The sequence below is a fragment of the Salvelinus namaycush genome, chromosome 34, assembly GCF_016432855.1.
Source record: "Salvelinus namaycush isolate Seneca chromosome 34, SaNama_1.0, whole genome shotgun sequence".
Classification (NCBI taxonomy): domain Eukaryota; kingdom Metazoa; phylum Chordata; class Actinopteri; order Salmoniformes; family Salmonidae; genus Salvelinus; species Salvelinus namaycush.
The window spans coordinates 27142532-27165162 of record NC_052340.1 but is presented as its reverse complement, the minus strand read 5'-3'; the positions used below and the strand labels follow the sequence as shown (position 1 = coordinate 27165162).

Below are 22631 nucleotides of genomic sequence, written 5' to 3'. Positions count from 1 at the left end.
GGCTGTAATCGCTGCCTAAGATTCTTCAACAAAGTACTGAGTAAAGGGTCTGAATACTTATGTAACTGTGATATTTCATTTGTTTGTTTTTGTTTGCAAATGTTTCTTATAGCCTGTTTTTGCTTTGTCATTATGGGCTATTGTGTGTAGATTGATGGGGGGGAACAATTTAATCAATTTTAGAATAAGGCTGTAACGTAACTGTGGAAAAAGTCATGGGGTTTGAATACTTTCTGAATGTACTGTAACTGTAATTATTTTGAATGTTTTCATAAAGGAGTCTTGTTTATAAAGCCAGTTGGGAGTAGGGCTGGATGACGGGAAGGTTACAGGGCTTATTCAGATCCTGAGCTGTGCTGCTCATTAGGCGTATATCATAATAACAGGCCTGCGCTACATTAGCTAGGCGCTAGGCTACGTCTGTCCCTGCACTTCTTTATGGAGCTGTTTAGCGTTAAGCGGAAGAGGGATGCAGCAGTGTGATGCAGAGAATAGTAATCACATGGTGGAGTGTTTCTCTCTTTCCTTCTCTTTCGCTCGCTCGCTCGCTCTCTCGCTCTCTCTCTCTCTCTCTCTCTCATATATATATATATATATATATATGCAGGCTGACACAGCCCGCGCTGTACAGCATAGCTCGGTACATCCCCGCTATTTCATTAAAGGTTTACTGCAGAGAGAGTGAGTGTGTAAGGGGTAGATCAGAATTCCTTAAAGCATTTTAATGGATTCGAGATACATAGGTGCCAATTCAAGATGGACAAATACTTTGACACTAGCCTGGTACACAGCCCACACTGATTCAACAGACATGAAACTGACTTGATAAAAGATGGGCTCTTGGCAGTAGAACTTGTTCTTGGTGCACATGGGAGATTTCAGGAATCCTGTCGGTTTTCTTAGAAAACGAACTGCCTGCCCATCTATGCATTCAATCATCAGGCTTTTCTTTACACCCCATTAAACGGGTTAGAACACAACCAAGAGTAATCTCCATACAGTGGCAAATCAAATCAAATTTATTTGTCACATACACATGGTTAGCAGATGTTAATGCGAGTGTAGCGAAATGCTTGTGCTTCTAGTTCCGACAATGCAGTAATAACCAACAAGTAATCTAACCTAACAATTCCACAACTACTACCTTATACACACAAGTGTAAAGGGATAAAGAATATGTACATAAAGATATATGAATGAGTGATGGTACAGAACGGCATAGGCAAGATGCAGTAGATGGTATAGAGTACAGTCTATACATATGAGATGAGTAATGTAGGGTATGTAAACATAAAGTGGCATAGTTTAAAGTGGCTAGTGATACATGTATTACATAAAGATGGCAAGATGCAGTAGATGATATAGAGTACAGTATATACATATACATATGAGATGAGTAATGTAGGGTATGTAAACATTATATTAAGTGGCATTGTTTAAAGTGGCTAGTGATACATTTTTACATCATTTCCATCAATTCCCATTATTAAAGTGGCTGGAGTTGAGTCAGTATGTTGGCAGCGGCCGCTAAATGTTAGTGGTGGCTGTTTAACAGTCTGATGGCCTTGAGATAGAAGCTGTTTTTCAGTCTCTCGGTCCCTGCTTTGATGCACCTGTACTGACCTCGCCTTCTGGATGATAGCGGGGTGAACAGGCAGTGGCTCGGGTGGTTGTTGTCCTTGATGATCTTTATGGCCTTCCTGTGACATCGGGTGGTGTAGGTGTCCTGGAGGGCAGGTAGTTTGCCCCCGGTGATGCGTTGTGCAGACCTCACTACCCTCTGGAGAGCCTTACGGTTGTGGGCGGAGCAGTTGCCGTACCAGGCGGTGATACAGCCCGACAGGATGCTCTCGATTGTGCATCTGTAGAAGTTTGTGAGTGCTTTTGGTGACAAGCCACATTTCTTCAGCCTCCTGAGGTTGAAGAGGCGCTGCTGCGCCTTCTTCACAACGCTGTCTGTGTGGGTGGACCAATTCAGTTTGTCCGTGATGTGTACACCGAGGAACTTAAAACTTTCCACCTTCTCCACTACTGTCCCGTCGATGTGGATAGGGGGGTGCTCCCTCTGCTGTTTCCTGAAGTCCACAATCATCTCCTTTGTTTTGTTGACGTTGAGTGTGAGGTTATTTTCCTGACACCACACTCCGAGGGCCCTCACCTCCTCCCTGTAGGCCGTCTCGTCGTTGTTGGTAATCAAGCCTACCACTGTAGTGTCGTCCGCAAACTTGATGATTGAGTTGGAGGCGTGCATGGCCACGCAGTCGTGGGTGAACAGGGAGTACAGGAGAGGGCTCAGAACGCACCCTTGTGGGGCCCCAGTGTTGAGGATCAGCGGGGTGGAGATGTTGTTACCTACCCTCACCACCTGGGGGCGGCCCGTCAGGAAGTCCAGGACCCAGTTGCACAGGGCGGGGTCGAGACCCAGGGTCTCGAGCTTGATGACGAGTTTGGAGGGTACTATGGTGTTAAATGCTGAGCTGTAGTCGATGAACAGCATTCTCACATAGGTATTCCTCTTGTCCAGATGGGTTAGGGCAGTGTGCAGTGTGGTTGCGATTGCGTCGTCTGTGGACCTATTGGGTCGGTAAGCAAATTGGAGTGGGTGTAGGGTGTCAGGTAGGGTGGAGGTGATATGGTCCTTGACTAGTCTCTCAAAGCACTTCATGATGACGGAAGTGAGTGCTACGGGGCGGTAGTTGTTTAGCTCAGTTACCTTAGCTTTCTTGGGAACAGGAACAATGGTGGCCCTCTTGAAGCATGTGGGAACAGCAGACTGGGATAAGGATTGATTGATTGAATATGTCCTTAAACACACCAGCCAGCTGGTCTGCGCATGCTCTGAGGACGCAGCTGGGAATGCCGTCTGGCCTGCAGCCTTGCTAGGGTTAACACGTTTAAATGTTTTACTCACCTCGGCTGCAGTGAAGGAGAGCCCGCAGGTTTTGGTAGCGGGCCGTGTCAGTGGCACTGTATTGTCCTCAAAGCGAGCAAAAAAAGTTATTTAGTCTGTCTGGGAGCAAGACATCCTGGTCCGAGACGGGGCTGGTTTTCTTTTTGTAATCCGTGATTGACTGTAGACCCTGCCACATACCTCTTGTGTCTGAGCTGTTGAATTGTGACTCTACTTTGTCTCTAAACTGGCACTTAGCTTGTTTGATTGCCTTGCGGAGGGAATAGCTACACTGTTTGTATTCGGTCACCTTGCCCTGGTTAAAAGCAGTGGTTCGCGCTTTCAGTTTCACGCGAATGCTGCCATCAATCCACGGTTTCTGGTTTAGCACACAGCAGGTTGGTGGCACCTTTAATTGTGGAGAAGGGGCTTGTGGTAATGACTGGAGCAGAGTACGTGGAATGCTATCAAATACAGTGCATTCGGAAAGTAATCAGACTCCTTTACCTTTTCCACATTTTGTTACGTTAGTCTTATTCTAAAATTGATTAAATAAAAAATGTTCCTCATCAATCTAAACACAATACGCCACATTGACAAAGCGAAAACAGGTTTTTAGAAGGAAAAAAAAGAACGTCAGACCATTTGATACGAGACTTGAAATTGAGCTCAGGTGCATTCTGTTTCCATTGATAATTCTTGATGTTTCTACAACTTGATTGGAGTCCACGTGTGGTAAATTCAATTGACTGGACATGATTTGGAAAGGCACACACCTGTCTATATAAGGTCCCACAGTTGACAGTGCATGTCACAGCAAAAACCAAGCCATGAGGTATAAAGAATTGTCCGTAGAGCTCTGAGACAAGATTGTGTATGGGCACAGATCTGGGGAAGGGTACCAAAATATTTCTGCAGCATTGAAGGTCCCCAAGAACACATTGATTGGCCTCCATCATTCTTAAATGGAAGAAGTTTGGAATCACCAAGACCCTTCTTAGAGCTGGCCACCCGGCTATCGGAGGAGAAGGGCCTTGGTCAGGGAGGTGACCAAGAACCCGATGGTCACTCTGACAGAGCTCCAGAGTTCCTCTGTAGAGATGGTAGAACTTTCCAGAAGGACAACTTTCTCTGCAGCACTCCAGCAATTAGGCCTTTATGGTAGCGTGGCCAGACAGAAGACACTCCTCAGTGAAAGGCACATGACAGCCTGCTTGGAGTTTGCGAAAAGGCATCTAATGGACTCTCAGACCATGAGAAACAAAATTCTCTGGTCTGATGAAACCAAGATTGAACTCTTTTGAAGGAAAGATGAGGATCGAAGGAAAGATGAACAAAGGAAAGATGAACAGAGCAAAGTACAGAGGTCATTGAAAACCTGAGCACTCAGGACCTCAAATTTGGGTGACGGTTCACCTTCCAACAGGACAATGACCCTAAGCACACTGCCAAAACAACGCAGAAGTGGCTTCGGAACAAGTCGCTGAATGCCCTTGTGTCCCAGCCAGAGCCTGAACTTGAACCCAATCTAACCTCTCTGGAGAGAACTGAAAATAGCTGTGCAGCAACGCTCCCTATCCAACCTGACAGAGCTTGAGAGGATCTGCAGAGAAGAATAGGATAAACTCCCAAAACAGGTGTGCCAAGCTTTTATCGTCATACCAAGGGGGAGTTAGAGCACTCATTATGCATTTGGGTCCCAAGGTTTTTATATGACCATTTATATCGAGTGGTTCCAATGACGAATTTGACGCGAGCCACCCATCCAGCAAAGATGGCTGACAAAACATTACGGTAAGTAGTTATAACTTCATGACGAGTCAAGCAAAAATGTACAATTGAGAGGAATATGTTAGTTAATGTAGAGACAAACGTTTGCATATTTTTTTGTCATAAAGTTAATTTCTGCTGAAAATGGCTATTTAGCAAGTTAGCTGACTAGCTAGCTAGTGTTATGACATGAGTATGAATTTGTAATTCTTGTTTAATATTTTAGGGACTCCTGAGAAAACCAGACTGTCTTCTTGTGAAACAGTGGATGTAAATATTCTAGCTAGCTAAAGCATTTACTGCAAATTGTGTTAGCTTGCCTTATATTTGCCATGCAATACAGCTGAAGTAACATAGCTAGCTAACTATTTATTTGCTTATTGTGTATTGGAGGATAAAAATAACTGTATGCCTTTGGATGTGTAACAAGCTACAGTATGTAGCCGATCGGTGTATGGACTCTAAAACTTTTGATATGAATATTAGTTCAGAACCTATCGATGAACCTCAGCTATCATAGTTGTATCGTCAAGTTTGAATGGCATTAATGAAGCCTATGGACTGAGTAGAATATAATAACTTTATTGTGCCAAGAATGCAAGTCCTATATACATGTACAGTAGTTATTACCACGCATGAGATCCACACATTGTAGCCTGTACATTGAATATATTCACTGATCATGTACTCTTCCTTGACAAATAAAGGTGCGGTTCAGGTATGAATCTCTGTGAGACATTCTTTTTCAGTCATATCCAATACCAGGTGTATCAAACTCCATTCTTTGAATGATGCTGTGTCTGCATGTATGTATTACAATTATGCACTTCAACAGTCTTTACCGCTCCTGGGATATCAATGATTACACATTGTAACTATGCAAAAGACTAGAAACATGATTTAAGTAAAGGCTAATTTGTATTTAATATATACAGAAATACACATATGCAAATCTAACTCCCTTCATCTGCATTAATCTGAGGACACAGGATAGGTGTAGTATCTTAATGAGATACTTAATTTCAACCAGTGGAGAATGTGAAACGCTTTATTGAAAGTTCATTATCCAGGTGTTATAATAAATGTATTATGTATTTATAATTGTAATATTATAAATACAAAGAGGTGGGGAGAGAGGTAAAACAGAGGAGCAGGGAAGGCAGCATATGATTAATGAATTAGTGCCACCCTAATATTCTCTCAGTTCATCACAATTACAGTGTCTAGCGGTGTCTTCTAACCAGCCTTGGACTCCCAGTCGGCCCAAAGATTATCTTAACTTCTTATGGCTGCAATACCATTTTAAAGGTAATCTTGTTGTTAATCCCACCAAAGTGTCTGATTTCAATGCTTTTCAGCGAAAGCACCACAAACGATTATGTTAGGTCACCACCAAGCCACAGAATAAGCACAGCCATTTTTCCAGCCAAAGATAGCAGTGACAAAAAGCACAAATAGAGATAAAATTAATCACTAACCTTTGATGATCTTCATCAGATGACACTCATAGGACTTCATGTTACACAATACATGTATGTTTTGTTTGATAAAGTTCATATTTATACAAAACAATCTAAGTTTACATTGGCGTGTTACGTTCACTAGTTCCAAGAACATCCAGTGATAGTGCATAGCCACATCTATTCAACGGAAATACTCATAAATGTAGATGATAATACAAGTTATACACATGGAATTATAGATATACCTTAATGCAACCGCTGTGTCAGATTTCTAAAAAACTTTACGGAAAAAGCAAACCATGCAATAATCTGAGACGGCGCTCAGAACTAGTCAAATTAGCCGCCATGTTGGAGTCAACAGAAACCAGAAATTACATGATAAATATTCCCTTACATTTGATGATCTTCATCAGAATGCACTCCCAGGAATCCCAGGTCCACAATAAATGCTTGATTTGTTCGATAATGTCCGTTATTTATGTCCAATTAGCTACTTTGGTTAGCGCGTTTGGTAAACAATTCCAAAGTCACGAAGCGCGTTCACTAAAACCTGACAATGTCCAACAGTTACGTAACAGTCAGTAGATGCATGTCATACGATGTACTGAATCAATCTTTAGAATGTTGTGAAAATAAATCTTGATTAACGTCCCAACCGGAGAATTACATTGACTTCAGATGAGCGGTGGAACGGAGGTCCTCCTCATGTGAATGCGCATGGTCACCTCATGGCAGTGGTGACTAATTCTCCTCTCATCCGGCCCACCTTCACAGTAGAGTCATCAGACGAAGTTCTACATACTGTTGACATCTAGTGGAAGCCGTAGGAAGTGAATACTCATTCATATCTCGCTGGGATTTCAATGGGATCTTGGTTGAAAATCCACCAGCCTCAGAATTTCCACTTCCTGTTTTTATCTCAGGTTTTTGCCTGCCATATGAGTTCTGTTATACTCACAGACATAATTCAAACACTTCAGAGTGTTTTCTATCCAATACTAATAATAATATGCATATATTAGCAACTATGACTGAGGAGCAGGCTGTTTACTTTGGGCACCTCTGTGCACCTTTCATCCAAGCTACTCAATACTGCCCCTGCAGCCACAAGAAGTTAATAGTGGGTGAGGCGGCGATGACGGTATTGTCTTCCTCTCTCACATCAAAACATACCTGCAGACGAGAGACAGATGGATAGAGAGAGAGCATGATTTAGCTTAGTTTTTTTTATTCTAACACGGTCAGTCATCATAATCATCAGGAGGTGAAATGCAAAACTTACCTTGGATCATTAACTCTGGGACTACTACATCTCTATTTGTATTTCAATCTAAAGCATCTCTTTAATAATACTTCCTGTATAATATCCCTTACAAAAAATCATAACATTGGATAGATGCATGTGTAGCATGTGACAATAGCAAGGATAGCGTCACAAATATCAAGGATAGCGTCACAAATGAATACATAAATAACATTTGAAGCTTGATGATGACTTGATCATTTGAATCAGCTGTGTAGTGCTATCGCACAAAAACATGTTGAGTCCCCAGGACCAGGACTGAGAACCGCTGCTCTTCATTGGGACCTCTTAATCTGCAGACAGGCTTTCACAGCTCTCTGTATCTGAGAACAGAAAAGCTCACAAGAAATAGACTACACACAATACCTGCTCTATCCAGAATAGCCTCCCCTCTCACTTTGACAGCTGGGCCTGCTATCCTTTCACCCTCCAAAAAATACAAATGTTTGCCATTATCAAGAGTGGCACTGGGGCTAAAACAATATCCTATATAGTGTGGGAGGACTGCACCTAAATAGGCTGGAGACTCATAACTAATCGAAGAGCATGCATTTATATGTCCTGACCAAAAGATGAGTCGTTGGTAGGGTTCACTTGACGTTGCAGCACAGCAAGATTCTCAGTAGACAGGGGGCATGGGATGTCAGGAACAATGACCCCATTGTTAGTGTTTCCAGATTATCCTCCTGATAAAGTAGGTCCTCCATGTGCTGAATCTGGAATGCTCCAAAGAAACAAATCTGTATTAGTGATGATATAAATTTGGCAGCAACGGGCTTGATAGTCCAGTGAAAATGTCTGAGTGTTTGTGGTGTAAATCTGAAAATTAGCAGCTGACATCTTAAGCGTTTTTTAATTAATGCATGTGAGACAGGTTCCATGTACAACAAGACAGGCAGAGATGAAGAGAGAAAAAGAACACAGAACCATTTACTTACCTCTGGTTATGGACACTTTTGCCAAAAATAAGGCTTCTACGTCCTGTTCCTCGGACAGTGAAGATACATCTGGCAATATCCACATTTCCGACCCCTTGATCAGCTCGCACTCTGAAAGTAAACAAAATTATTTTTTGTAGATATTAAAACAATAACAGAGATATGAACATTCAATCTAAAGCAACAGATGTCATTTTCAGGATACGTCAATACAGCACAGTCAGCTTAACACCAGAATGGTATTGTGGTTGTTCATTAGGTGATGGGAAATATGCAATATGCATACAAATAATATACTTACAGTTAAAGTCGGAAGTTTACATACACTTAGGTTGGAGTCATTAAAACTCGTTTTTCAACCACTCCACAAATTTCTTGTTAACAAAGAATAGTTTTGGCAAGTCGGTTAGGACATTACTTTGTGCCTGACAAAAGTCATTTTTCCAACAATTGTTTACACACAGATTACTTAACTTATAATTCACTGTATCACAATTCCAGTGGGTCAGAAGTTTACATGCACTAAATTGACTGTGCCTTTAAACAGCTTGGACAATTCCAGAAAATGATGTCATGGCTTTAGAAGTTCTGATAGGCTTATTGACATCGTTTGAGTCAATTGGAGGTGTACCTGTGGATGTATTTCAAGGCCTACCTTCAAACTCAGTGCCTCTTTGCTTGACATCATAGAAAATTCAAAAGAAATCAGCCAAGACCTCAGATAAGAAATTGTAGACCTCCACAAGTCTGGTTCATCCTTGGAAGCAATTTCCAAACGCCTGAAGGTACCACGTTCATCTGTACAAACAATAGTACGCAAGTATAAACACCATGGGACCACGCAGCCGTCATACCGCTCAGGAAGGAGACGCGTTCTGTCTCCTAGAGATGAACGTACTGTGGTGCGAAAAATGCAAATCAATCCCAGAACAACAGCAAAGAACCTTGTGAAGATGCTGGAGGAAACGGGTACAAAAGTATCTATATCCACAGTAAAACGAGTCCTATACCGACATAACCTGAAAGGCCGCTCATCAAGGAAGAAGCCACTGCTCCAAAATGGCCATAAAAAAGCCAGACTACAGTTTGCAACTGCACATGGGGACAAAAATCGTAATTTTAGGAGAAATGTTCTCTGGTCTGATGAAACAAAAATAAAACTGTTTGGCCATAATGACCATTGTTATGTTTGGAGGATAAAGGGGGAGTCTTGCAAGCCAAAGAACACCATCCCAACCGTGAAGCACGGGGGTGGCAGCATCATGTTGTGGGGTTGCTTTGCTGCAGGAGAGACTGCTGCACTTTACAAAATAGATTGCATCATGAGGAGGGAAAATTATGTGGATATATTGAAGCAGCATCTCAAGACATCAGTCAGGAAGTTGAAGCTTGGTCGCAAATGGGTCTTCCAAATGGACAGTGACCCCAATCATACTTCCAAAGTTGTGGCAAAATGGCTTAAGGGCAACAAAGTCAAGGTATTGGAGTGGCCATCACAAACCCTGACCTCAACCCTATAGAAAATTTGTGAGCAGACCTGAAAAAGCATGTGCGAGCAAGGAGGCCTACAAACCTGACTCAATTACACCAGCTCTGTCAGGAGGAATGGGCCAAAATGCACCCAACTTATTGTGGGAAGCTTGTGGAAGGCTACCTGAAACATTTGACCCAAGTTAAACAATTTAAAGGCAATGCTACCAAATACTAATTGAGTGTATGTAAACTTCTGACCCACTGGGAATGTGATGAAAGAAATAAAAGCTGAAATAAATCATTCTCTCTACTATTATTCTGACATTTCACATTCTTAAAATAAAGTGGTGATCCTAACTGACCTAAGATGGAATTTTGACTCGGATTAAATGTCAGGAATTGAGTTTAAATGTATTTGGCTATGGTGTATGTAATCTTCCAACTTCAACTGTACCTTCCTTGAAAATCCATCTATACCGCCAAAGATGACAAATGTTGTCTCTTGAAAAAAAGCATTGGAATTAAAAGTGAAATGTTTAACCTATTATTCCCGCTTCATTATTTATGTATCACCAGTTGATGAACAACTCCAGTTTCATACATCATTGAAATGTCTACAAATAAGTAATAATAAAAAGTAAAAATTACTTCTTAGATTTGATGGAGACATTATACATCTTCGTACCTTTGTCAATTTATGATTTGTATCAGTGTGGATGAGAGACGGGAGCATGGACAGAGTATTTTTGCCGAGCAATGCAACAAAGATGGATCATTCTGGCAATGATACCTGCACCATCTACACGCTGCAAAGACTCCCTAACTCTTCGCCATTGTACACGATGGCCCATTGCTTGGAGATTTCCTTTGACCATTCTAAAGCCTGCATGGGGCATCCTTGCCTTAATGGCCCTAACTTTCTGGTCTAACACTTCATCTGACATTTCAGAATAGCATTCCCTGACAGACATATTGTGATCTTTCATCCTTCTGTAAAAATGTAAAAAAGCTAACCGTTACACTGTCATGAAATATGATTATATATTAACTATGAAACAAATAGGACATGGCCTGCTTATGAGTTGCCATGAAAGAAAGTTAGATGAATTCAACTGCAGGCGCTCGTAGCTAAATGTGTTTGGTTAGCTTGAGAAGAATAATTGTATGATTTATCATTCTACGGTATGTATGTAATATAGTAGAACGTTATGAACCGACACTGAATCGTAGGAGCTAACTACTAGCTATGTGGAAGTTGGACGGAAGAACGCCCAGTGCTGCTTACCTGAGATTCCATCATCACACACTCCTTCGTAGGTGTCCGCTATGACTTCCTTTGTGTCGGAAAGAAAGGCTGAACAGTATTGGTTGTAGCCAAACTGACACTCCAAAAATTGCCAAAATGGAGTGTGATTGATAGCGAAATTAAATAAAGTTTTGCTCTCGACAAAAATACATCAATTTGTTGCAAGTTGGGGATGGGGGCTAATAGCTGAACAATAGACTATTCAACCTTTACTAGAGAATAGTTTAATAGCCGAGGTAGGTGTGAAAAAACCCCGTCCTATCACAGACCAGATTTGCCCTATCGACCAAGGGGGAGTTAGAGCACTGATTTATGCTTTTGGGTCCCAATGCACTACTGTGTGTCTAACTGACAATGAATGGGCAATATAAACCAAATAATAAACTGATAATTGTGCACGACTTCAAATGAAACAAGCAGGGAGCAGGTTTTGAACCCAACCTTCTTGCCCAAAGTCCAGCGATCTATCGACTGTGCACCAAAAGCATGCTCAAGTCGCAGAGTCGATAGAGCGCGTCCTCACGGTAGCTTGCTACTCAATGTAATAAAGTAATTACTTTTTCAAATAAGTTACCTTACACGTTATGTTGGCTGACAATTTGTTAGCTACGCTGTATTTAGGAACAACATAGCATATTACAGCAGTATGTACCGGTATGTTCGTTATCTACCTAACGTTAGTAGTTATACATCAAACTTGACAGTATATTAACTATAGGCTATCTAACTACCCAACGTTTATTGACATGATTATTCCCGTCATTCTTAGCTTAGGTAAATGGTATAGTCGTTGTTCGTTCTCAATGGACATTCGGGTCCTTTCGTAAATTCGCTCTGGCTATCTACTCCGATTTCAGAGCACTCTCATCTGAGTGTACCAGAGCGCAGAATAATGAATTTACGAGCGCTCAACACCCGTTGAATATGGCCGGTGTCAGTAAACATCGGCAAAAAAGCGTAATTAAATTGTTTCCAGCAACACAGTTACAGTCACCAACACTCTGGTTAACACGAAAACTGCCTAACCAGCTCTGCTAGGGTGAGTAAAATGGTCAGAGTGGTCTCATTTGTGTCTGGAAGTAGCTAGCATGCTAGCCAATGTTAGCTTGGGTGCTTGACTGCCATTGTAAGGCCAGAACGCTCAAATCAACCCTACTACTCGGCCTGAACGTCCGGTGTGGGCACCGAGAGCGAAACGGTCTGAATTTACCCAGATGGTTTTTCGGTTTTCATGGAATAGAAACACCATAATATTAATCAAATGAATTAAGCAATGGAAGACTATCAAGAACTTCTCAAAGATGGCCTCTGGTGGTCAAACTAGCACTAACTTGCATTAACAGAAAAAATGGCTGACAATTAGATAATGTGCCACAGAATGCGCTGCAGTATGACACAACTTTTAAAGGAGCACCCACTAACAAAATGTGGGAAAAGTAAAGCGGTCTGAATACTTTCCGAATGCACTGTACATCAAACACGTGATTTCCATGTGTTTAATGCCATTCCATTTGCTCCGTTCCAGCCATTAATATGAGCCATTCTCGCCTCAGCAGCCTCCAATGAGTAAAAAACTCACACTCAAATCTCCCACGCACACACATACTGCTTTCACATTGGATTTAAGGTATAAGGCAATATTTATTTGACTCCCCTTACAACTAGGCCCATTTTTACCACATTTTTGCCTGCATACACCTTTTATACCTCTCGTGTACATGCCGGGGACGAGTGTTGGTGGTGTGGGGGTGTATTTTAATAAATCCATTGAGAATATACATCATCAAAAATACACTGCTCAAAAAAATAAAGGGAACACTTAAACAACACAATGTAACTCCAAGTCAATCACACTTCTGTGAAATCAAACTGTCCACTTAGGAAGCAACACTGATTGACAATAAATTTCACATGCTGTTGTGCAAATGGAATAGACAACAGGTGGAAATTATAGGCAATTAGCAAGACACCCCCAATAAAGGAGTGGTTCTGCAGGTGGTGACCACAGACCACTTCTCAGTTCTTATGCTTCCTGGCTGATGTTTTGGTCACTTTTGAATGCTGGCGGTGCTTTCACTCTAGTGGTAGCATGAGACAGAGTCTACAACCCACACAAGTGGCTCAGGTAGTGCAGCTCATCCAGGATGGCACATCAATGCGAGCTGTGGCAAGAAGGTTTGCTGTGTCTGTCAACGTAGTGTCCAGAGCATGGATGCGCTACCAGGAGACAGGCCAGTACATCAGGAGACGTGGAGGAGGCCGTAGGAGGGCAACAACCCAGCAGCAGGACCGCTACCTCCGCCTTTGTGCAAGGAGGAGCAGGAGGAGGACTGCCAGAGCCCTGCAAAATGACCTCCAGCAGGCCACAAATGTGTATGTGTCTGCTCAAACGGTCAGAAACAGACTCCATGAGGATGGTTTGAGGGCCCGACGTCCACAGGTGGGGGTTGTGCTTACAGCCCAACACCGTGCAGGACGTTTGGCATTTGCCAGAGAACACCAAGATTGGCAAATTCGCCACTGGCGCCCTGTGCTCTTCACAGATGAAAGCAGGTTCACACTGAGCACGTGACAGACGTGACAGAGTCTGCAGACGCCGTGGAGAACGTTCTGCTGCCTGCAACATCCTCCAGCATGACCGGTTTGGCGGTGGGTCAGTCATGGTGTGGGGTGGCATTTCTTTGGGGGGCCGCATAGCCCTCCATGTGCTCGCCAGAGGTAGCCTGACTGCCATTAGGTACCGAGATGAGATCCTCAGACCCCTTGTGAGACCATATGCTGGTGCGGTTGGCCCTGGGTTCCTCCTAATGCAAGACAATGCTAGACCTCATGTGGCTGGAGTGTGTCAGCAGTTCCTGCAAGAGGAAGGCATTGATGCTATGGACTGGCCCGCCTGTTTCCCAGACCTGAATCCAATTGAGCACATCTGGGACATCATGTCTCGCTCCATCCACCAACGCCACGTTGCACCACAGACTGTCCAGGAGTTGGCGAATGCTTTAGTCCAGGTCTGGGAGGAGATCCCTCAGGAGACCATCCGCCACCTCATCAGGAGCATGCCCAGGCGTTGTTGTGAGGTCATACAGGCACGTGGAGGCCACACACACTACTGAGCCTCATTTTGACTTGTTTTAAGGACATTACATCAAATTTGGATCAGCCTGTAGTGTGGTTTTCCACTTTAATTTTGAGTGTGACTCCAAATCCAGACCTCATTGATAATTTTTGTGTGATTTTGTTGTCAGCACATTCAACTATGTAAAGAAAAAAGTATTTAATAAGAATATTTCATTCATTCAGATCTAGGATGTGTTATTTTAGTGTTCCCTTTATTTTTTTGAGCAGTGTATATACGTAACATGCAACAATTTCAAAGGTCTTGAAATAAATGTATCTATGAATTTCACATGACTGGGAATACAGATATGCATCTGTTGGTCACAGATACCTTATAAAAAATATTTTAAAAAGTAGGGGAGTGGATCAGAAAACCAGTCAGTATCTGGTGTGACCACCATTTGTCTCATGCGGTGCGACACATCTCCTTTGCATAGAGTTGATCAGGCTGTTGATTGTGGCCTGTGGAATGTTGTCCCACTCCTCTTCAATGGCTTTACAAAGTTGGTGGTTATTGGCGGGAACTGAAACACGCTGTTGTACACATCGTCCCAGAGCATCCCAAACATGCTCAATGAGTGAGTATGCAGGTCATTGAAGAACTGGGACATTTTCAGCTTCCAGGAATTGTGTACAGATCCTTGCAACATAGTCTGTGCATTATCATGCTGAAACATGAGGTGATGGCAGGGAATGAATGGACGACAATGGGCCTCAGGATCTCGTCACGGTATCTCTGTGCATTCAAATTGCCATCGATAAAATGCAATTGTGTTCGTTGTCCGTATGTTATGCCTGCCCATATCAAAACCCCACCGCTGCCATGGGGCACTCTGTTTACAACGTTTACATCAGCAAACTGCTCGCCCACATGGCACCATACATGTGGCCTGCGGTTGTGAGGCCAGTTGGACATATTGCCAAATTCTCTAAAACAACATTGGAGGCGGCATATGGCAGACAAATGAACATTCAATTCTTTGGCAACTGCTCTGGGGACATTCCTGCAGTCAGCATGCTAATGTACGCTCCCTCAAAACTTGAGACATCTGTGGCATTGTGTTGTGTGACAAAACTGCACATTTTAGTGGCCTTTTATTGTCCCCAGCACAAGGTGCACCCGTGTAATGATCATGCTGTTTAATCAGCTTCTTTAGAAATAAGCATTTTGTGCATATGGAACATTTCTGGGATCTTTTATTTCAGCTAATGAAACATGGAACCAACACTTTACATATTGTGTTTATATTTTTATTCAAAGCAAATCCTTCCACTTTGTTAAGGAGCATGTGTAGGTTCTTCGTCATGATACCGATAGAAAATAATAGCAAACCTATTTTCAAAAGCATGTGAGTCTGGTGTATATATTTCACAACCTATGCAGGCTTTTGGAGTTGCCTATACGCGAATGAGCAAAATAATAGGCTTACTGTTGATTTAGGCTACGTTATTGCATGCTAAATGTATCTGATTAGCAAACGAATAGATTCGTTTTTCCACCTCCATTTACAGTATTTGCCCAGACAGAAACCAATTAACCAAATAGCCTATACAGACAGAGATTCAGTTAAACAAAATCACATTGATTGATTATCAGACAAGCCAGTGGAGTTGCAGGATTTTGGTTGGGAGTTGGCCTAGGCTACTAAGCGACTGCAAGTGAAGAGCAAAATAATCCACTTGTTAAACTACATAACATGGCAAAATGTTGTAATAAATGAGCCAACTAGACAAGATGATCATGAGCATCACTCACCTCAATTTAGCTAACATTTCCCCAGCCTAATTGTAGTCTAACCAATATTCAATCTGACAGATTGATTCATCAAGATGAGCCCCCACGCTTGCAAGAGTTTAAGAGCGTAATGTGTGCCAATGCCGCCTCAGCATTACGGCTATGTTTCATACTAAGCCATAGGCAGAACTTTATTGAAATAATTGTTATTTATTTATGTTATTTAACCCTTTTATTTTACCAGGTAAGTTGACTGAGAATACATTCTCATTTACAGCGACTAGGTCGTTTGGCGTAAATAAAAGTTTAGGTTTTGATACCGACAATACCTTTTCATATATAAAGAAAAGGTGGAAAAAAGCTGACGGGATGGTAAAGTATAATACTGTAGGTCTTAGAACAGCTGACGGGATGGTAAAGTATAATACTGTAGGTCTTAGAACAGCTGACGGGATGGTAAAGTATAATACTGTAGGTCTTAGAACAGCTGACGGGATGGTAAAGTATAATACTGTAGGTCTTAGAACAGCTGACGGGATGGTAAAGTATAATACTGTAGGTCTTAGAACAGCTGACGGGATGGTAAAGTATAATACTGTAGGTCTTAGAACAGCTGACGGGATGGTAAAGTATAATACTGTAGGTCTTAGAACAGCTGGGGGTAGTTTGTGTGCGTTGTGTTTGCCCCGAGAGAGGGAAAATGATTTAGCTTTGTGTTATTTGACGAACACACACACACTCAAGTATATTTGGTTATAGGATTTTAACTTTCCATATGTACCAAGCAAGGAGAAAGATTTATGCTAGAGGCATCTAATTTCATTATGCTTTTCTGACAACAGTTTTCTAACATTCTTTATTGTACAGGTCTGTCTTGTCTTGGTCTAAGGAGAGGGATACCTCTTCTTAGTTGGCCTAATTTCTGGACACTCGTGACCTAAACGATGAGCTCATAGAGGGACAGTGCCAGGCTGTCTCCGATGTGATGCCTTTGCAGGACATTAGGTTCTCCCATAGGGACAGCCTGTGCCCTTCAACTGCAAGTAGATCACCAATGTGTGTGTGTGTATTGCGCACACGTGTGATGAAAACACCAACGGGTCCCGTGCCACCACTAACAACACTATGTCCCCTGCTGCTCGAAGGGTTCACCCTGCCTTTGAAACACATTAACAGAACAACGCTCTCTCAGCACCCTGTAATCATCATAACATACATCATATTATAAACTGGATGGTTTGAGCCCTGAATGCTGATTGACTGAAAGACATGGTATATCAGACCATATACCACGGGTATGACAAAACATAACTTTTTACTGCTCTAATTATGTTGGTAACCAGTTTATAATAGCAATAAGGCACCTCGGGGGTTTGTGAAATATGGCCAATATACCACGGCTAAGGGCTGTGTCCAGGCACTCTTCGTTGCGTTGTGCGTAAGAACAGCCCTGAGCAAGACAGCCCTGAGCTGTGGTATATTGGCCATATACCACACCCCCTTTTACCTTATTGCTTAATTAATCACCACAGTGTGTCTCGTAGTGTGTGACACAGCTATGTATCTAGCGTGCAGTAATATTAGACTAGGCTAGATTCTTGGTTCTCAGAATGCTAAGGATTACTCTGAATTTGCGTAACAGATGTGTGCCGAGTGGATTTCCAGTCCACATATAGAACCCTATTCTCTAATGTCCTCAACAATTTTAAACTGAGCCCAGCCGGCCTCCTCTCTTCTCCCGCTGTTACCTTCCCCCCTTCGTTCTTATGTAGCCCAGGACTCAGTCTACCGTGTGACGCAACAAACAGGACAGACACACTAAGAATACGTTGTTGTTTTGGCCCGGCTCTAGAGTTGTGTTGGCATTCTGAACATTTCTGTGAGGTGGAGGGCTGAAGCGGTGGAAAATGGTTGGGGGATGTTTTGAGTTTCCCTCAAGACAACATTTCTTCGAGCTGATGTAGTACTGTTCCTTCTAGTGTTTTCTGGAAGAGCATCGCTCAAAGCTTGTTTGTGGCATAACTCTGACTGGATCGCCTCGTGACTCAGTGTCTTTAGAAGGATTGTGAAATGCTTTTATAAGTGGAATATGTCTGCTTGCGTGAGGGGCTGCTGATGTTGGATAGCAGGAAGCAGAATTGTTTATGCTTCTGTTTTTAGTTGTGGTGTATTCCTTTGAGGAAGGAGGGTTATGTAGAATAACCCTGTTGGCAGTTGGTCTTGTGTGTCTGTCCAAGGTCCATCAATTCTTTAACAGATAGTGTTTTGTGTCACAGTACATTCTGACTCATTTGGTGTCTCCTCTCTTGTGGTAAATGTGTTGATAATAATAGCTGTAACCAACCACTGCCTTAGAAAATACTGAATGCCACTTAGTCTAGATTTGGACCATGGAAGAGGTTTTGGACTCTCTTGTAGGATTGATTTTATGGTGGCATAGACAGTTCATTGTACATTGTCAACCTACTGAGGGCTGGAGGTTAAAGGGGGTGAGGCTGTCCTGTATTTGTACCTCTTACGTATCAATTACCCTCCAGGACAGTGTCCAGCCTGGCCAACACCCTTCTTTCCTCTCCTCCTATTCTTCCTCTCCCAGTCCTCATCAACCAGTATAGAGCAGGGGCTGAAAACAGCTTGTTATGTAATCTTGCCCAGGCCAAGACCAGACACCACAAACACACACACACACCGACCAGAATCCCATTATCCTAGTATCCACAGCAACGAGCCAATGGGATTGGCCAGGGAGGAGGGGGGCCCAGCCAATAAGCCTGGTGCAGTCTGACAGGTCAGCAGATAGGAAGGAGCTGAAGTGGAATTAATGGGTGGCTGTTGTGGTTGCTCTCTATCTGGAAACCTTGGCTGAGAGACCATTAGAACCAGAGAGTAATGCAGTCCAGTAACTGACTAGTATGGCAGTTGGTAGTCAAGGAATTGATTTTGAGACGCATTGATTTGTTTGTACAGTACACAGAAAATAATGCCATCAAATGTATTTGAACTCATACGCTCCTTAGAAAGGAAAGAAGCCTTTCATGTGGCAGGCTGTTTCTCTTAAATTTGGAAATGGTTTTTGGAAATGTTTTTTTGCCCATGTCACAAGATACACTTCTGGATCTAATCATAGATAGCCTACTTAGAATGGCACTGAAGGGATTGGAAAATGTGTGACGACAATTGTGTTGTTGATGAGAACTTGATGCACATGCCAAGATGCTTGATCTGCCATATGCTGCAGTACCCTCAACCTGACACCACACACATGCGCAAACACACACCCAAACACTCCCCCAAATACATGTGAGCTTGCTTAACCTGGAGGCCTGCTTGGGTTACTTTGGCTCCTGTCCAGCATCTTCTTTGCTCCTGCATCACCATGTTGACAAGGTGGCTCCTATATCTGTCACCTTGCCCAGTTCCCTTGAACCAAATATCCCGAACACACACACACACACACACACACACACACACACACACACACACACACACACACACACACACACACACACACACACACACACACACACACACACACACACACACACCAACAACCTCCACTTGGACCTGTTGTGTAATAAACTCCATTCCTCTCCCCTCAAAAATGTAGACTGTAGCACGACACAGCTTGGAGGCGAGGGGTTCACTAAGGACGGCATGGTTTCTTGAGGGGCGCCAATTTGATCTTAACCCCATGTAGGTCGCACAGTATGAGATGGAGGATGAGGGTGTCAATGTGTCTAGATTGGAGCAAGGTATTGTACTGTACGGATCCAATCCAGATCAGTGGATCAGTTATGCTATGGGCTTCAGTTCATGCTGGGTGGCAAAGGAATCCTATTGTCTGTACTCTACACATATGATCCATCTATACAGTATATGTAGGCTATATCTGTCTGCACCATATATACATGTATACTGTTATATACTGTTATATATACTGTTCCTCTATGTAGTGGATGTGACAGGTGTTGTGAGAGAGATGATCACTCTAACCCATGTTGTTTCTCTCCTGTCTTCCAGGAAACTCCCAACTCTGTGTTCCTGGTCATGGAGGTAGGTGGAGTGTCACACTATCAGCATGCAACCTCTTCTACCGAGCTGCCTGTAGGCTGCCAGGGTCTCTGCCTTTATGTTGATACCTCTCCCCTCTCTCTCTCTGTCTGTCTTACTCTGCTTAATTACCCGCCCCTCCCCCATGCTCTCTCTCCACATGCCCATGGTAATTTCCTCAGTCCTATGAGAGGCTGCAAACCCAGTGTGCGCCTGTCCTCACTCTGCCTCTCCCATCCCCCTTCTTCTTTCTCTCTCTCCTCTCTCCCTCTCATTGCTCAAGACCAAAAAATTCCACAAACCGCCTGAAGGAAAGAAACTAACTATATGACACCTTAAGTAGCCCTTTAAAAATATACCTGTACACCCACACCCCGCTTTCCAGGAATACTGTTGTTCATTTGCAAAACATTGTTAATTTGCTTTATATTTATCCCTGCAATACTTATTCTGCCCCTTCTCATATTCTTGCTGTTGTTAAGCTAACTGGCTGTGCAAGGTGTCATGGGACCCTGGTACCTTTTACCTTGGCCTGCCTGGGGTGTTCTAGCTTGTTGTAGATACCGCTGTGTTCTGAGAGCCACACTGACACTAAGGGGGTGGGGTCTCTGGCACAGGAGAAGAAACAGACATAAATCTGGCTTTGGTCTTCTAGTTACCAGGCTGCTTAATCAATGTATACCCCTACCAGAGAGATGAGCATAGATAGCATCGACAGTAGGCTAGCATGGATGCTAATCTGGCTGGTGTTTGCCAGACTGCTTGTTTTGCCTAGTAAGAAAGGCTTGTCTTACTCAGGTTAGAGGAGGGATCAGATTAATTATTACTTATTAAGCAGTCAGTGCTCAGGGCTCATACTCCAGCATTTTGGCACCGGTAGGAACACATCGAAAGGGAAACTGTTTTAGGGGAAACACTGCCGTTTTAGCTGCAACATTGACTCTCTGTATGAAACAAAGCAATCTCTTTTTTTGAGCGAACATTATTAATATGCAGTATGTGCCTCAAAAATTATTCTCCTCACACGGAAAACAAATCATGGCGGCCCATAACCTTACAGCAATCAACGTGGGCACCCCCATAAGAGTTAAATATATGAATATTACCTTAGCATTATGTGGTTATGGTGGAACCCTAAGAATGTCTTATTTAAACTCTGCTCAATGCCTCTGCTGCTTGCAGTAAACTGATTGGAATGCACACAGAGCATGTCTCTCACTCCATCCATGTGTCAATATAAGGATCTGAGCTGTAATTGATTTCCCTGTACAAAGGCTAAACAACATGGTGTGGTAATAAACTGAACTGGAGTCAGATCCTATCGGTCACTGATAAGGCAGAGGCTCTTTAAGGCCAGATCAAACCAATGCTTTGATCAGAGGAAGCTCTGGTAACCAACAGGATTTAATTGGTGGTTCAACTGACAGAACTGGAAATGGTGGACAGACATGGGGTAGATGCTATCTTAAATGTTCCTACCACCTAGCTGCCCTCTTTCTCCTCCACTTTCTTTCCCCTTCTCCCTTATACCTTTTCTCTAACTCGCTCACTAACTCTCTGTCTTTCTTGGACTACTCTCCTTTCCATTCTCTGTGTTGACTAAGGATTAACAGAGACTGTCAGTACTGATAACAGCACAGCCATTCATCAGATTAATTGATGAGACCCATCGTTATCTGGGCTTTGTGGTCACATACAACACATGCACGTACACACACACACACACACACACACACACACACACACACACACACACACACACACACACACACACACACACACACACACACACACACACACACACACACACACACACACACACACACACACACACACACACACACACACAGAGCTTGATACTGTTAATCCATGTTGTTCTTACACAGTCTGCTAATAGAATGGTTTTGTTTGTCTTGTTCCTCCCCACAGTACTGCAACGGTGGCGATCTGGCTGACTATCTGCAAGGTAAGCATCGCACTAATCTCAATACACACTGGGTATTATTCATCAAAACAAAGTAACTAGCGGTGGAGAGGAGGGGGGGGTGTGTGTGTGTGTTCCCAATGCAAGGGAGTGCTGTGTGTAGGAGCCACCACAGTGTTATGACACAATGGGTTCTTTCTTTAGCACCGAGGTCAGCACAGCTCTGACGCAAGTCTAGAAATGTGCCATCTCAAAGGTCACTCATCTCTCATAATGCTTCCCAAGAAAGCACCAAGCACTGAATGTCTTAATAGGATTCTGCTTGTGGAGATCTACGTGGTATGTCATTGACTTTAATGATATAGCAGTTCATAGCTGTGAATTGCATAACACACACACCTGCCTCCCTGTTGATATCAACAGCAACAAAAATGTGTCACATACACGTGTTTAGCAGATGTTATTGTGGGTGTAGCGAAATGTTTATGTTTCTACCTCCAACAGTGCAGTAATATCTAACAATACACACAATCTAAAGTAAAGGAATGGAATTAAGAATATATAAATGTTTGGACGAGCAATGTCAGAGCGGCATAGACTAAGATACAGTAGAATAGGATAGAATACAGTATATACATAAGATGAGTAATGCAAAATATATA

General features: G+C 42.8%; 1 protein-coding gene across 3 annotated transcripts in view; it reads left to right on the top strand.

The window, feature by feature from the left end:
* Positions 1–22631, top strand: part of LOC120028305 (serine/threonine-protein kinase ULK2-like) — a 79300-nt gene that overhangs the window by 24718 nt on the left and 31951 nt on the right. For all 3 annotated transcript variants that reach the window (XM_038973508.1, XM_038973507.1, XM_038973509.1), the window contains 2 exons: positions 20016–20048; positions 21975–22011. In XM_038973508.1, the coding sequence (XP_038829436.1) occupies positions 20016–20048; positions 21975–22011 (70 nt within the window). The remainder of the gene's footprint in view (positions 1–20015; positions 20049–21974; positions 22012–22631) is intronic.